The sequence below is a fragment of the Spermophilus citellus genome (assembly GCF_964194105.1).
Source record: "Spermophilus citellus genome assembly, chromosome: 5".
In the NCBI taxonomy this organism is placed as follows: Eukaryota; Metazoa; Chordata; class Mammalia; order Rodentia; family Sciuridae; genus Spermophilus; species Spermophilus citellus.
In genome coordinates this window covers 136929717-136944873 of record NC_138186.1, presented here as the reverse complement: position 1 = coordinate 136944873, position 15157 = coordinate 136929717, and the positions used below count along the sequence as shown (strand labels likewise).

Genomic DNA, 15157 nt, shown 5'->3' with positions numbered 1-15157 from the left:
TGGTTTAAATTGTAAAAACTAAACACAAAAGAATATGAGAAAGGTATAAATTACTATGACAATTACCAGGCAAATTTTTAAAATGAATTTTTAGAAAATAAATATACGGTCATTACAAATTTATAATTTTATTTTATATTTTTCTTTCTAAGGATTGAACCTATAGTCCAATGTCTGTAAAACATGTAATTCCCCCATTAAGCTATGCCCCCAGCCTTCTATAATTTTAAAATTATTAAATAGATTAAATATAAGATTATGTGAAGAATTAGTGAATTGGTAGATTGTTCTGAGGAATCTATCCTGAAACCAATGCAATAAAAAAAAAGTAAAAGAAAAATGAATAGGCACGGAAGATTGGATGAGAAAGTTCAACACGTATGTAACTTATATTTCCCAAGAAGACGTTAGAATAGTATAGGAGCAAATTTTTTAAGTGATATAGTAGAGAGATTTCTAGAATTTAATGAATTTAAGATTTATTAAGTCAAAACAAGTTATTATCAATAAAATAAAACTAACTATATATTTAGATAAACTAATATATATCTGGAACAGAGAAGATGTTAAGCAATGAAATACAACAGACAAAACAGCATCAATAGTTACGAGAACAAGTGAAATAACATCTAGAATATTTTTAAAAATAGCTTGAGAGCTAGGTTTTTAACACCCAGATGGACCATCACTCAATTCTGAGATCAAAGTTAAGGGCTATTAAGAATAAAATTTGAGGGAATTGGCAGGGTTGCTGAATGAATTTTTAAGGGAAGTACTTCATAGAGGATAACATTAATTTTAGAAGGGAATGAGATACAAAATAGAGAAAACTTTTTCTATATTGCTAAACCTTAAAAACAAGGGCTTAAATATATAAAACAATAACAAATATGACTAACTTGCAGCTACACAAAGAAGATAATATGAAAGTATAGGACAATATCAGCATGCAAGGTAGGCAGTAGATCAACAGTTAAATCATTTGTAACTAAACACACTTAAATTTGCTTAGGAGACGGAAAACCAATAATTTTAAAAAGTACTTAATTTTTTTTCTTTTTGGTTTATCTGAAGTAAATTCACTCTATTTTCTGTATAGTTTTAACAAATGCATGTAATTGCATTACCATCAAGATACAGGGATTTCCATTACCCAAAATATCCCATAGCATCCTTTTTGTGTTGTAGCCAGTCTCCCCACCCCCATTCTTAACACTGACAACCACTGATCTGTTCACCCTATTGCCTTTTCCAGACAAAATACAACCAAATAGTATGCACTCTTCTCAACCTAGCTTACTTTACTCAACAAGAGCAAATTAAGTCACATGCTGTATACATTAATATTTCAATATTTTTTTTATTCCTAATAGTCTTTGTATGATTAATTGAGCATCTAGTCATTTTAGAGTTGGCATCTGTAGATTATCTTTTCCTTTAAAAACTTGTCAGATTTTTCTGGCACTTTCTATACATTTGAATCTTCTTACAGGCATTTGGAATATTTATATTTTATATTTGGAATATTGTGTCGAGAGATTCTGGATCCTGTTAAAAATCCTGTGGAGAATGCAACTGATGACAGCAGTCAATCAACGCACACACTGAAAATTCCATCAGGCTGTGATTGTATTCTTGCACTACTTTGTTGCAACAGTCTGGGAATATTTTCTTTATGAATTCTGTAGGAACACTTTCTCTCTTTTTCTCTCCATTCCCCCCTATCTTATCCCCCACACCAGTTACATTTGTCAACTTTTAGTGTTATCATTGCTATACTGATTTCATAAATGAAGTTAGATATCGTAATGGTCAATTTTGTGTGTCAGCTTGGCTAGGATATGGTGCCCATGTATTGGGTCAAATACTAACCCAGATGGTACTTTTTAGATTTATCTTTTACTTTTTAGATATATCTTTAAGTCAGTAGTAGACTTTGAGTAAACAAGATTATTTACTATAGGTGGGATGGGCCTTATCCAATCAGTTAAAGGTATTAAAATAAAAAGACTGAATTCTCCAAAGAAGATTGAATTGTCTCCAGACTGAGATAACAACTCCAAGAATCGAGTCTTCTGTCCTGCCCTGCAAAGTTCAGGCTTGCCAGTCTCTCCTAGTTCCTACTAGAGAAAAATTCTTAAATCTCTGGTTCTTATTCTATATAAGGCATTTATTTAATACTTACTAATGTGATATTTACTAAATAAATTCCTCTCCCTATTCTTCAATTCCTAGATTCACTCACTACAGTTACTTTCAACATAAAATGAAATTCAGTCATAATGTCAAAGAAATAAAATCTCATTGATAGTTAAAAATAATTGGGCTGGGGATGTGGCTCAAGCAGTATCGCGCTTGCCTGGCATGTGTGCGGCCCAGGTTCGATCCTCGGCACCACATACAAACAAAGATGTTGTGTCTGCCGAAAACTAAAAAATAAATATTAAAAAAATTCTCTCTCTAAAAAAAATAAATAAATAAAAATAAAAATAATGAACATGTGTTCTATAGTGGAGAAGTTATTTTATCCTGTTTTCCCATATTAATAAAGTCTATGTCAACTGGTTAAATGTCAGTTTACTAGTATACTGGCTTTTTTTTTCATTTTTTCAGTAAATTTCTGAATAAAATAATCTGCTTCTCAAAAGGGAGGATTTGTTTCCTCTCTAGTAATGTTTTGGAGGATTTTCAGTCAATGGACACCAACTGAAATTTCAAAACGTTTATTTAGAGCCAGGTATAGTAGCACATACCTGTAATCCCAACAACTCAGGAAGCTGAAGCAGGAAGATTGCAAGTTTGAGGCCAAACCTGGGCGACTTAGTAAAACCCGGTTTCAAAAATAAAAACAAAAAGGCTGAGGTGGTAGTTCAGTGGTAAAGCAGCCTTGTGTTCAATCCCTACTTCCACACACACAGCCCACGGAAGCCCATTTAGAAAACTGCCTCTACACATGTGCAATGTGTTAATCAACACCATTGCCATTTTCCTTTCATATACAAACAGTGAACATAATGGCCTCTCTTTATGCAAACTAAATTTGGGAATACCTAGTGCTTGTATGACCAAGAGAGTCCTTTAGCACAAGAGGCAATATATACATATTCAGAACAACATTTTGACAAATGTTTGGCAAATACATCACACATGCCAGGAACTATACTACACACAAAATATAAAAATAATTCTATTTTTGAAACACATATCTCCCAGTAGAAAACATGAATGAGTGAAGAGAGAATTTCAATACAAGATAGTGACTTTGACAGAAGCACAGTTAACTCATTTCCTCTCTGTTCCTTCTCTGTCTGCTTGTGATAATGAAACATTTGTCTCTTGCCAGCGGGCAGGATGTTCGGCACTGTCAGTAGAGGGTGCTGGAGGGACACTGCAGGGGGAAGGGATGTCTCTTCCTTGTTCTGGTGTACCTTCCAGCATTCTTGCTCCTGTAATGCTGAGCCGGCCTGCAGGATAGTCAGGGGAGCTCACCTTAGGGAATTTCAGAAGCACTGCTCACCTTGAGGTGAGTTCCAGAAGTGCCCCAGGTGGCTTTTCAGGAGTGAGTGTAACAACACCTCTGAGACCATTTCCTGTTGGGTTCTGCTGTCCTCTAACCTGGCTCTCCAGGGCTGAGTCCAGTGGTATTTCTTTCCCCCAGTAGCAGCTTCTGAAAGGACCTGGGGGTGATTACAGAGGTCATCTCACATCTGCAAATTCAGTGGCACACCCTCACAGGCAGATTCTGGAGAGCTCCCTGGGTGCCCAGAGAGTTAAATGAAACCTATTGCACAAGCGACTTCCTAGTGGTTTTCTGGTGAGTTCAGCCAGTATCCGGCTGGCTTCCCAGTGAGTTCAACAGCAGCAGCCCCTGCAGGCAGCTTCCCAGAAGATCTCATCAGCACCCCACCTGGCAGTTAGGTTCCCCAGTTCCTGGCACCTCGGCAGGAGGCTTCCAGCTTGTCAGTCTCAACCCAGAGTTCATGCTACCAGTCTCCCCAGACTGCTTGTAGGCAAGCTGTAGCCTATGCAACCCAGTGAGCTTTTCCACCAGCCAGTAGGCAGTTACTACTCCAAGAGCTCTGAGCCCTAGTCACAGGGAGGGCTTCCTTCATTAAGTGCCATCCTTCAGCCTTCAGAAATTCTTCAGAGTTGTATTTTAGGCCCCGTTTGTTTTGCTATAAATAATTATTTACACTTAAGTCCTCTCTTTCCAAATTACTGTGGAGTTTCTGTCTCTTTATTGGACCCTGACTGATTATCGTGATAGATATTATTTTATCTTTCTTTTTATACCTTTCTTTTATGTATTCATTTATTTTTACATGATGCTGAGGATCAAACTCAGTGTCTCACATGTGCTAGACAAGTGCTCTACCACTGAGCCACAATCCCAGCCCCCGATATTATTTTATCTTAACCATAGACAGTTAAATTAGCAATACAGAGAGCACTGTATGTAGTATGTCATGACAAAATGCCTATATTTACATGTTTTTCCTCCTTGCTTAATATTGCATATTATATTTCAAATAATCACAGATTTTTCTAATCTCCCCCTCCATAAGAGCCACTAAATCCTACTTTTATCTGAAAAATGTGCCTGAAAGATCCATTGTATATTACCTAAAAATGAATGTTGAGGAAATAGTAGAGCATATCATACTGGAATAAATTATTTCCCCAATTAAGAACTAAAGTACATTATAACTATAACCCCAAAGTTCAATAACGAACTCATCTTGGGGATCAATTTGTGAAAAATGAGGTTTCATTCAGCAGATGCTTCACTTTGCCATATCACTCACAGAGAAATGTCAAAACTGAATTTTAATATGGAGGCCCATTGGGTTACCAGGTGAATGTGACTAAATATTTTTAAAAACAATATTAATCATGGAATAGTATCTTACAACTTCTGGGAGCAAGTACTTGGGGACTTGCTTTAAGGGGCTATTATCCCTATTCCTTACCTAAGGAATTGCAAACAGAGGCCTGAGCCAATGTATTCCAGAGTTCAGTTCAGTAACATGGCAATACTCTGCTGAGATCCTACTATGGGAAACATGTAAGTAGGACAGAAAGGGTCCTGCTCTTCAGTAGTTTATAATCCACAATGAAAGATTACACTTTTTATTTATTGCTATAGATACACCAATCAAATAGAGTTTAGGGCAGAGTGAAGGAACGATGGTGCAGCAGCCATAAGCAAGCATTGCCCAGTCCTCTGGCTGCAGAATATAAGTGACCAAGGCCCCCTGCTATGTGGACAGCCAGGACAGCTTCTGTGCTGGGCCACACTTCCTACCTGCTGTTCCCCACCAAGGACAGAGAGTAGCAATGATACTAAGGTAGCTCATTTAAGCCTCTTCTGAAAAGACTGTCTTGAGGATTCCCCACCAGACTTCCTGAACATTCTTGAGAACTGGACTGCACCCAACTAAGTTCGTTCTTTCCTCCCTCCCTCCTTTGAGATTATACTTGCATGGCCCTATGGCTCCTGCAGCCTGTTCCAACTCCTTCTCCATTTCCTCTTAGAGACATTTCCTCTAATAAAAATTTGTTGTAGTATAATTCTATCTTGGCTGCTCTGATTCTTGGAGGACTCAGACTTACAGAGGTACAACCAACATGTATAAAGATAGAGAAAGAAGAAATACTGGGGCTGAGTATGTAGCCAAGTGGTAGAATGATTGCCTGACATATGTGAGACCTTGGATATGATTCTCAGCTCAACAAAGAAGAAGAAATACTAATTCTGAAAATCTATCTTCAAGGTAGTGTCTTTTGATCCAGATCTTAGAGGGAAAATTTGATTTCATGGAAAATTTAACTTGATAGAAAATACAAAATGACATGGTGGAGCAAGATTACAAAGACAGAAGGTGCAGAAAAGGTTCTCAAATGCTTTGCTAAGAAATTTAGCTTATTCTCCATCATTTCAGTTTTTTTTTTTTTTTCCAATGCTGGGGATTCAGCCTGGGGCCTTGCACATGCTAGGCAAGAGCTCTACCACTAAGCCACATCCCCAGCTCTTAATTTAGCATTTTGAAAGGAAAGGGAAAAAGGAAAAATTCTTTTCTCAGACAAGGAAGCTTTTTTCACTACAAGGAGAAAACCTAATTCTTACAGTTTAAACAGATTTTATTGGCTCATATTCTGAGAAACCAAGTGAAACGGTAGGCATCTGGGTGGGCAGATCAATTCAGTGACACCACCAAACATCCATGCCTTTCATCTTTGTGCTTTACTTTGTACAGTGTTGGCGTAAGGTTGATCTTCTCAGGGTGTTACCATGGTTCACAGTACTTAGGGGGTGATAACTTCCTGGTTTAAATGTGAGATATTTAGTGGATTTCTGTGATTCTCAAGAGAAAAGAAGAATGTTCCTGAAGCCTGTCACAAACTTGCATGGCCTCTTCATCAATCAAAATTAAGTCACATGGCCATTTGCTAACCAATGACTGGCAAGAGCATGGTAGTGTTGCCCTGAGATGAATCAGGACCAGGCCACTTCTCATTGAGCAAGTGGACTATTTGGGGGGCATGGATGATAAAGACTCATAACTAGGGATCTATTAAGGGCTCTGTAAAGACAACCAAGAATGTTCACTGTATTGGTAAAAGAATTTTTAGGAAGATACTTTTGGGGGTTGTAAGGAGAAACAGATTAGAGAGTAAGAGATTAAAATCACACATCAAAAACAACAACAAAAACCAGTGTGACAGTTGAGTAGCTAAACAGTGGTCATAAGAAGTGACAGAGTAATGATAATGGCACAAATGACTAGAAAAGAAACTTCAATTATTAAAAAAAATGAGGGGGGAAGGGATCAGAATCATAAAAATTATGTCAGAAAATTCAAAAGAAGAAAGAATTTTATATTGGGCTGGGGATGTGGCTCAAGCGGTAGCGTGCTCGCCTGGCATGCGTGCGGCCTGGAATTCAATCCTCAGCACCACATACAAAGAAACATGTCATGTCCGCTGAAAACTAAAAAAATAAAATATTAAAAAAAAAAAGAATTTTATAGAGGAGGCGAAGGAGTGCGTGGCGGAGAGTTTAAGCGTAGAGTTTGGCATCAAGTCAACTTGGAATTGGCCCTTACTCTCAGTTTCAACTAGTGGAATGGCCTCAGGGAAGGCAAGCATAAGGACTGATGTGATAATCTAGATTAAGCACTGGCGAGCTCTGGCACCAAACAGCACAGAATCCACACCCTCCTCCTCTGCTTGTTAGCTGTATCACCTTGTGTTCTCCCAGCCTGGGCTGCAGCATCAGAGGATAATATTCTGTCCTTGTCTATCCGTCACTAATTATTGTCTGTGTCCCTGTTTTGTTCTGACACTAGCAAACATTAAATACTGTAAATTAAATTTAAAACTGTGATAGATACTCTTACAAGATGCTTCTTGTGGTCATTAAATGTGATGTTCATAAAGAATTTAGCTGTGCTAGGCAGAGGAGAAGGTGCAAATGGAGTGAGTGCTATGACTTTTGTCATCAAAACTGGAAAATTCCTGGTTTTGGTAATGAGGGCACCATGGGCAACCTTTGAAAACCAGATTCCCAGGATTAAAAAAAAAATCAGGAAAAACAAAAAGAAATTCTGAGAGATGAAATAGATGGAGTAAGAAATCTCTGCTGTGAAACTGAGGGAGCATCAGGGCAGGGGCAGTTGTGTCTCTACTTCTATTTCTATTTTTGTTTGTGACTGAGAGGTGGGGATTAAAAACCATAAATATAGCTCCATCCTAGGTATCTGTGCTTACCAGATCTATACAAAAAGACCTACATTCTCTTTTCCATCTACTACATCTTTGATGTGGTGATACTGAAAAGATCCTTTTTCCTGTGGAGTCACTTCCTCTAGAAAATGTCTCCAGATTAACTCCACCAATTTTCCAAGTGGCCACCACAATAGGCTTCCTTCCCAAGCTGCCTTCATCTAATCTGAAAGCATATGAAAACCAGAAATTGGGCAGATGAATACATTTGTATAGATGCAAGCAGTCTGCCGTTGTCTCCACCATCAAGGAATTCACAGCTGCTGGTAGGTAGGGCATAATTCAGCTCAGGCCAAAGCAGAAAGTGGAGAGATAAAAGCTGGCCCTGGAGAGCCCAGGGGCTGGGAGACCTCTGGAAACAGGAGGTACTCAGGTGACACCTAAATCTTAATGGGAGGGCAGAAGAATCCAGAAAAAGAGTGGGGGAATATTTATTGCCCCAGACTAAATCCAAGGGCCAGAGACACCTGGTAAGAAATCATGATATGTCTGGCTCACTCACATTTTCCCAGTGAACTTGCAGTCAGCTTTCAGGCTGTTTCAGGATCCCTTTCAGCTGTGAAAGCATCTTAGATTCACCATCCATAGTTTTGGCAGAGATGGTTGGCTAGAAGTTTTTAAAAATGAAATGCTATTTGCAAATCATGGAGAGTCAGTGTTGTTGGTTTTGAAAGTTGCTCTGAATTGGGCCCAACTTAGTGAGTATCAAGTTCGGGGGCTTGAAAAAGAGGAGATGAAGGGCCACAATAAAAACACTAAGCTGCAAACAGTATTGAAAAGCAAATTTACTTATGCATTGTGTGTATGGCAAAAACAGTGTATTCCTATTTTTAAGCACTGGACCCGCCCAAAATAGAAAACCAAGAAGGTCAAGAGCTGAATATGGGTGCATATCAAATTCAAGAACCTCAGCTTTCTGGGTTAAGTGCCATTTACAGATTACCTAGCAAACCCACAATTCATTCTCAAACATTAATGGATTACTTGCCATTTACTAAATCCAGAGAAAAGATTTAGAAATCATGAATTAGCCAAATATTCTCGGCTTCAATTGAGCTGCCACGTGGAAGATTTACGTTTCGAAATGTACATATTATAATATAGACTAACATTAAAATTTCAAAAATTGCATTTTTATGAAATACTGTTTTAAGAAAGTTGTCTAGGTGTATGTTACACTCGTATAGAGAATAATTCATCCGTGGCACATTGCCTAAACCTTCAAATTTCGGCAATTCCATACCTAATCTTTGATTGACAGTGATTTGTTAGCATTAAATTCTTTCACTATATACAATGCATACACGACCCCTGAGGCAACTTAATTGTGCACGGAGAGAGTTCAAAAGCTATGGATCGCTTCCAGAACATCTTTGTCAACCTGTCAAAAAACAAAAACAAAAAACATTGCTTAGTGCAGGATGATAAATCCTTCCACTTGCACCCCCACCCTCATTTTCTAGGGGAGGGGAGGGGAGGGGAGGGGAGGAGGTCATCTTCGTGTTTAAAATTACCTACATTGATCTCACCTTCCGCCCACTTCTCCATTGTCCCTTTTTCGCATCTAGAGAAGTCAACAGTTGAAAGGCCTGGCGAGACAGCCGGGAAGCCGAGCATGCTCAGTCGTGGCAGGGGTCCCTCTCTGAGCACACGGCCAGTTTTGGTTCACACACATCTGCTAGAAGAGCCTCCAGGAAGCTGCGGGGCTTGTGCCGCAGTTCCAGCTCGTTCCTGGAAAGCTGATCTCCGCCCAATAACGTGCGGCTTTCGGGTCTGCAGCCGCAGCTGCGAAACAGCGGGGGTCCCCCGGGGTCCTCCAGCTGAAGTCAGTCTGCGAGCTCGGCGCTCGTGCCCGTCCTCCTCCTCCACCCACTCCTGCTTCTCGTGCCCATCATGCTTCACCCGGTCTTTATAAGCAGCTGCTGGATGATTGAGCAGAAATGACAGGATCAGAGTCGTGGTTAACCGTGAAGGGCGCGGCGCGGGAGAGCCCCAGAGAGGCGGTGTGTCGCGACAGAGCTCCGTTCCCCTACGTCTGGCGACTGGTGCCCGCCGCTCTTGCCCTGGGAAAGATGCTTATAGTAATAACAAAGCTGGGACACTGCTTTCACCGGAGGTAAGAAGAGCATCTTTCCACGCTTTTCTATTGTCACCGCGTTAATTAGCTTTGAAACCTGCAGCTGGGAAAAGTTAACTGTGGCCTTTATTCTTACACGACTAGTTTGCTCTTATCGAAGACTGGGGAAAAGGACTTTTTATAGGACTTTTAAAAATCCTTCCTGGCGAACAGTAAAGACAAGCGTGTTCTTTTAAGCCACCGTCATTCTAGACTCTGAAATTTACTTGCTTCATAGAATTTTGCCATGAACCCACCATTTCATTTGCAAGATGAGGTTAAGGTAACTTAAAAAAAAATTCCTGCTATATTTTAGGGAAAGGAACTTCATATAATATAGGTGAACTGATATTACAGCCGTTTCCATATAATTACCATTTCAATTGCAGCCGACAGAGCAGTTAATTCTAAGATTCAACATTAACCTTGATCCACATTGAACTTAAGCAGATAACTAGTATGAACATTTCCTGTAGTCAACTTATTTGTTAAAAACAAGCAAAACAAAAAGTTTCAAGGTTTTCTTTTAATAGATAAACAGGAGCCCATAGATTTAAAACAAAATTAAAAAAAGAAAATCACTCATTCTTTGAGTGTTGAGTAAGACAGCCTCTCCATAGAGGTATCTGTTCAAGAGAAACATTTTCAAAATATAGTTATGTGAATTTTTGATGGAAATTGTGGAATCAAATCTTTAGATGGCCCTTCATATAAAAGGGTGAAGTCAGGGGAGACAGTATAAAGAACTTAAATAAAGTACATTTGAATGAACATATTTAATCATGGGCTACCAAAGAAAAACTACCCCAAATGTCCTATAATAATAACTATAGTTTCCATTGCTATCAATTTGGAGGCCTTAAAAGAAAGGGACTACCTTTTCAAAGAAATAAGGTAGTCATAGGTATGAGTACTGCCTAACTTTTAACAATTCTGATCAATGGGACAGAAAAAAGTTTTCCATAGAGTTTCATATTAGGCTTTTAATTTCTTGCTTAAGCTTATTAATAACTTGTATAATATAGTAACTGTTATTTTTCTAAGATAGTAAAGATTTTTTGTCATCAAAATTAAAAGTCATGTAGTGATAAAGAAAAGAATATATTTGATTTTGAGTGGTAAATATTTGAGGAAAAAGTTGAAATTCCTGGACAAATAAGTACTTTTACAGCCTTTTAAAAAATCATTACTTGGCATTTATGACACTTTCTCTTTTGGGCCCATTTTACCATGAACAAATGACACTAATGTTTTAGGCAAAATGTAATATAAGTTCAAAATCAATTACTGAATCCACTCACTGAAGCATTTGCTGTTTTCCATGGCAGATCTATAATGTTAGGACTGTATGCCTAACACATGACATTAAGATAGGTAGGCAAAGCAAGGGAGGTGTGTCCTTGCTCTGAAAAGGATCACTTAAAGATAATGACTGTAACCAGGCAACAAAGTCTAGCAAAACTAGATAAAAAGGACAAAAGGTATCAATTTGAAAGCACTGCACTTTGAAAGAAAAAGTGAAGGATCAAATTAATACAGAGCTAAAAATTCCTATTCCTAGTTTGTTTATAGGGACTGGGATCTGCTCACGTTCAGCCAATAAGTTTGGTTCTACAAAAGAGATAAAGTTTGGTAATGTTTGACTTACCTGGAAGCTCAGAGAAATCTCTTCCTCCTCTTTTTTGGTAGTAAATATCCAGACTCCATCAGCTCACCTAGGGCCAGACAAAAGCTGCCTGGGGACTCTGTTAATACATTAGCCTTTTATTCTTTACCTGTTCACACCTGTTAGGTCTACACATTCTGGTGTCCCTCTGTGGAATTTACACAAAAAGCACCCCTTCCTTTCAGAAGCTCCCAAAGACCCAGGATTTTACTGAGGAAAATTTATCTCCCAGGCCCTTGCTTTAGCTGTTGTTGGTCTCGTTCTGTGAAATGAACGATAAAGGAACTTCATGTGAAATAAGTAAAGGGGATAATTGATAGCCATTTTCAGATTGTTCTCTTTAGACTGTAAGAGAAATAATCAGTAATAGCCAATGACAACCTTTGAGAGTCTTTGTAAGTTTCTAATAATCAGTGAACATATCTAGTCTTGTTAGATGTAATGTGTTCAAATGTTAAGTACCACAATTGCCTAGAATATCTCCATCAGGTGGAAGAATAAAAAAATTGGGAAAAAACTTATTTCCCCACATCTGAATATTGAGGAGGGGCAGACTGCTATTCTTTCTCTCCTGCTCTTCCTCCTCAATGATGATACACAACAAGGAGTAAAACTATTCCAGTGGAAATCACTGTGCTTCATGTTTTAAGGGTGAGAGTAGAGGACAGCTTCCTATCTGTCATTACCGTGTCCTAACCCTACTACCCACTTACATTATCTTTTATATCACAGAAAATGAATGTATTCTTAAGTTATTAATCTGTGAAAGAAACACAATGAATTTCACTTCTAAACATTCCAATCGGACCAGAACTTTAGTCCTCTGTGTACAGACATATTCCTTTTTCTTTAATAAATAAACTGCCTCTTCTGCCATTTTTGAGATGGGCTCAATTAGCCCTTGGGATTAGAGCAAGATTCAGCTGTAGTTTGTTCATTCACAGAACCTGGACCAGGATACATCACAAGTGCTGTCAATAAAAGACCACATGATCAAAAGTATGTTGATAATGAGCCAAGCATGGTGGTGCATGCCTATAATCCAAGAGGTTAGGGAGGTTGAGGCAGGAGGATCACTAGTTCAAAGCCACCCTCAGCAAAAGCAAGGTACTAAGCGACTCAGTGAGATACTGTCCTTAGGTAAAACACAAAATAGGGCTGGGATGTGGCTCAGTGGTTGCGTGCCCCTGAGTTTAATCTCTGGTATCCCCTTTCCCCAGAAAGTATTTTAATAATGACTTATGCAACTTTCTCTATTTCCCATCAGTTTAGTCTAAAAAGAGCTAACCATTTGTTTTTTATAGTGTGCAAAGTTTTTGTCCTAGTCACCACTTGATCTTGATTTGAGGAATGAATTTTTCCATTAGGTGGTTCCTAGCTTTGGTTTAGCAATTTAATGAGAGTATAATTTTATTTGCATAAAACTAGAAATACTCAAATATTAACTGGAATCTGGATAGGAAGCCAGAAATACCAAATTAGTTCTAGGATTGGTATATTAATGCCTCAAATTGCTGAAGATTCTATTTCATCTTCAAGGGTATATCATTAAGCTTCCAGCAAGTGACTTTCAGATTGTCACTGCTAGCAATACAGTTTTGGAACACAGACTGAGGTTTGAGAAAAGCCTGGTATTGTTTCTCTGTGACATTGTTTAGACCAAATTGTTTAGCAACAGAACATAAGTAGGCCATAGCTGGCATCTTTTCAAGTATGCAAGACTAGCTGGAATCTGAATATTTGCGTTTCTTGATGCAATGAAGCTGACTGAGAGATGGCATAAAGTGTGACTTTAGGTAGGGCACTTGGGAAAGCCCTCTGAAGAAATATGTGACCTAAAACTTGTTGATAATGAGCCAAGCATGGTGGCACACACCTGTATCCCCAGATGTTAGGGAGGTTGAGGCAGGAGGATCATGAGTTCAAAGTCAGTTGAAGTCTGGAGACACATTCCTGGTTTCTTGGTTTATTCTCGAGATGGATATTAAAATGTGGCAAGAATGGAGTATGTGTTCTTTTGGAGCTGGATAGGTAATGCTGTGTGTACGTGGGGAGGAGGAGGAGGAGGTAGGAGGTGTGGACCACAGTATGGGGGGGGGTGGGAGATGAGGGATAAGATCAGAAAGATAGTCAAGGGCTGTAGAGATTTTTTTTTTTGGGGGGGAGGAATGGGTGGGGTGTAACTGGATATTGAACCCAGGGTTGTTCTACATCTGAACAACTTCCCCAGCTTTTTTTTTTTTTGAGATAGGGTTTCACTAAGTTTTCCAGGCTGACCTCCAACTTGTGATCCTCCTACTTTAACCTCCAAAGTAACTGAAATTACAATCAAGTGAGAATGAATTTTTAATCACAGTGGAACTCCATTGGAGGATTTCATATTTGAAAGCATGGTGGCTTCTATATGGAGAATGCACTGAAGGGTCAAGGGAGAAAGTTGAGCATATGGTCCAGCAGTGCTGATCTCTTGGAATGTATTGATCTTGAGCTTTAAGCCTTTGCACTTGCTGTGCTGCTCCCTTTACGTGGTATAATTTTCATCCTTTTCCAAGTAGCATAATCCTGTTGATTGCTGGAGATTCAGGCCTAATGTCACTAGTTTTGTGCCTTCTTCAGAGCTTTGTGACACTCGCCATTTTATACTCTCAGCAATGTCATCAAAACATTGAAATTTTTTTTTCTAATTAAAATGTTTTTCTTTATAGACTTGGGTCTGTGCAAGTAGGGCTTTGATGTTTGGTTTCAGGCATGTGTATGCAACCAAATGTTTACTGTCTGATAAGTGAATAAGTAATATACAATACTTTTTCCTTGTACAGTGTTTTTATTTTTTTATTTTTTTAACCCCTGAAGCAGGTTCTGGGTTGGATTGTGCTCATGATAGTATTCTCATTTCATGGGTGTGGGATCATGTGTTTTGTTCTGTCTTGGTTTTTCTTCCCCAACTTTTTTGGCCATCTTGTCTTAAACATGGGAGTTGGTGAGCTATAGCCCTAGGTTAAAGCTGAATTGACACCTGTTTTTGTAAATAAAGTTTTATTGGAACACAGACACATTCACTCATGTACTGTATATGATGGAGTTGAATGTTTGTAGTGGAGACCATCTGGCCTGCAAGAAGTGAGAACATTGACTTTATAGCCCTGTATAGCAAAAGTTTGAACTTTATTCTAACTTGGGGAAGGAGTGGGACACTGAAGTCAAGGTGACAAAATTGATTACATGTGGGAACATTTTTAAAGTAGTGGTGGTTGGTTCTTATATGGAGCAATAAGTTTCTATTTTCTTTTTTTTTTTTTTTTTGAGCATAGATATAAAAAAGAATCTGGTGAAAGGTTTGGTAGCTTTAGTAATTGTAAGGCATGATTTTTGAACTAACTCATGTCTGCATTAAACAGTGATTCTCTAACATGAACCAAATCATCTGGAGAGCTTGTGAGCCCTCCCTGCTCCTTCTGTTTCTAATTCACTAGGTCTAAGGGATCTCCAGAAGCTGTATTTGAAACAAGTGAACCAGTAACTGATGTTGCTGGTTTGGGGGCCATATCATGAGAACCATTAGTTTAGTACAGTAGTCCCGAATCCTAACC

General features: G+C 38.7%; 1 protein-coding gene and 1 long non-coding RNA gene across 2 annotated transcripts in view; one reads left to right on the top strand and one right to left on the bottom strand.

Annotated features, from left to right (window-relative positions):
- Window positions 1-497: 497 nt before the first annotated feature.
- Window positions 498-9451, bottom strand: LOC308650579. Its single transcript, XR_014022356.1, has 3 exons — window positions 9315-9451; window positions 8288-9166; window positions 498-3677 (listed from the first exon to the last, which is right to left on the bottom strand). It is a non-coding gene; the product is annotated as an uncharacterized lncRNA (long non-coding RNA).
- A 274-nt stretch (window positions 9452-9725) lies between these two features.
- Window positions 9726-15157, top strand: part of ARHGAP18 (Rho GTPase activating protein 18) — a gene marked incomplete at its 5' end in the record, with an annotated part of 169624 nt that continues 164192 nt past the window's right edge. Inside the window, one exon of the mRNA XM_081296653.1 lies at window positions 9726-9901. Coding sequence (XP_081152779.1) covers window positions 9726-9901 — 176 coding nt within the window. The remainder of the gene's footprint in view (window positions 9902-15157) is intronic.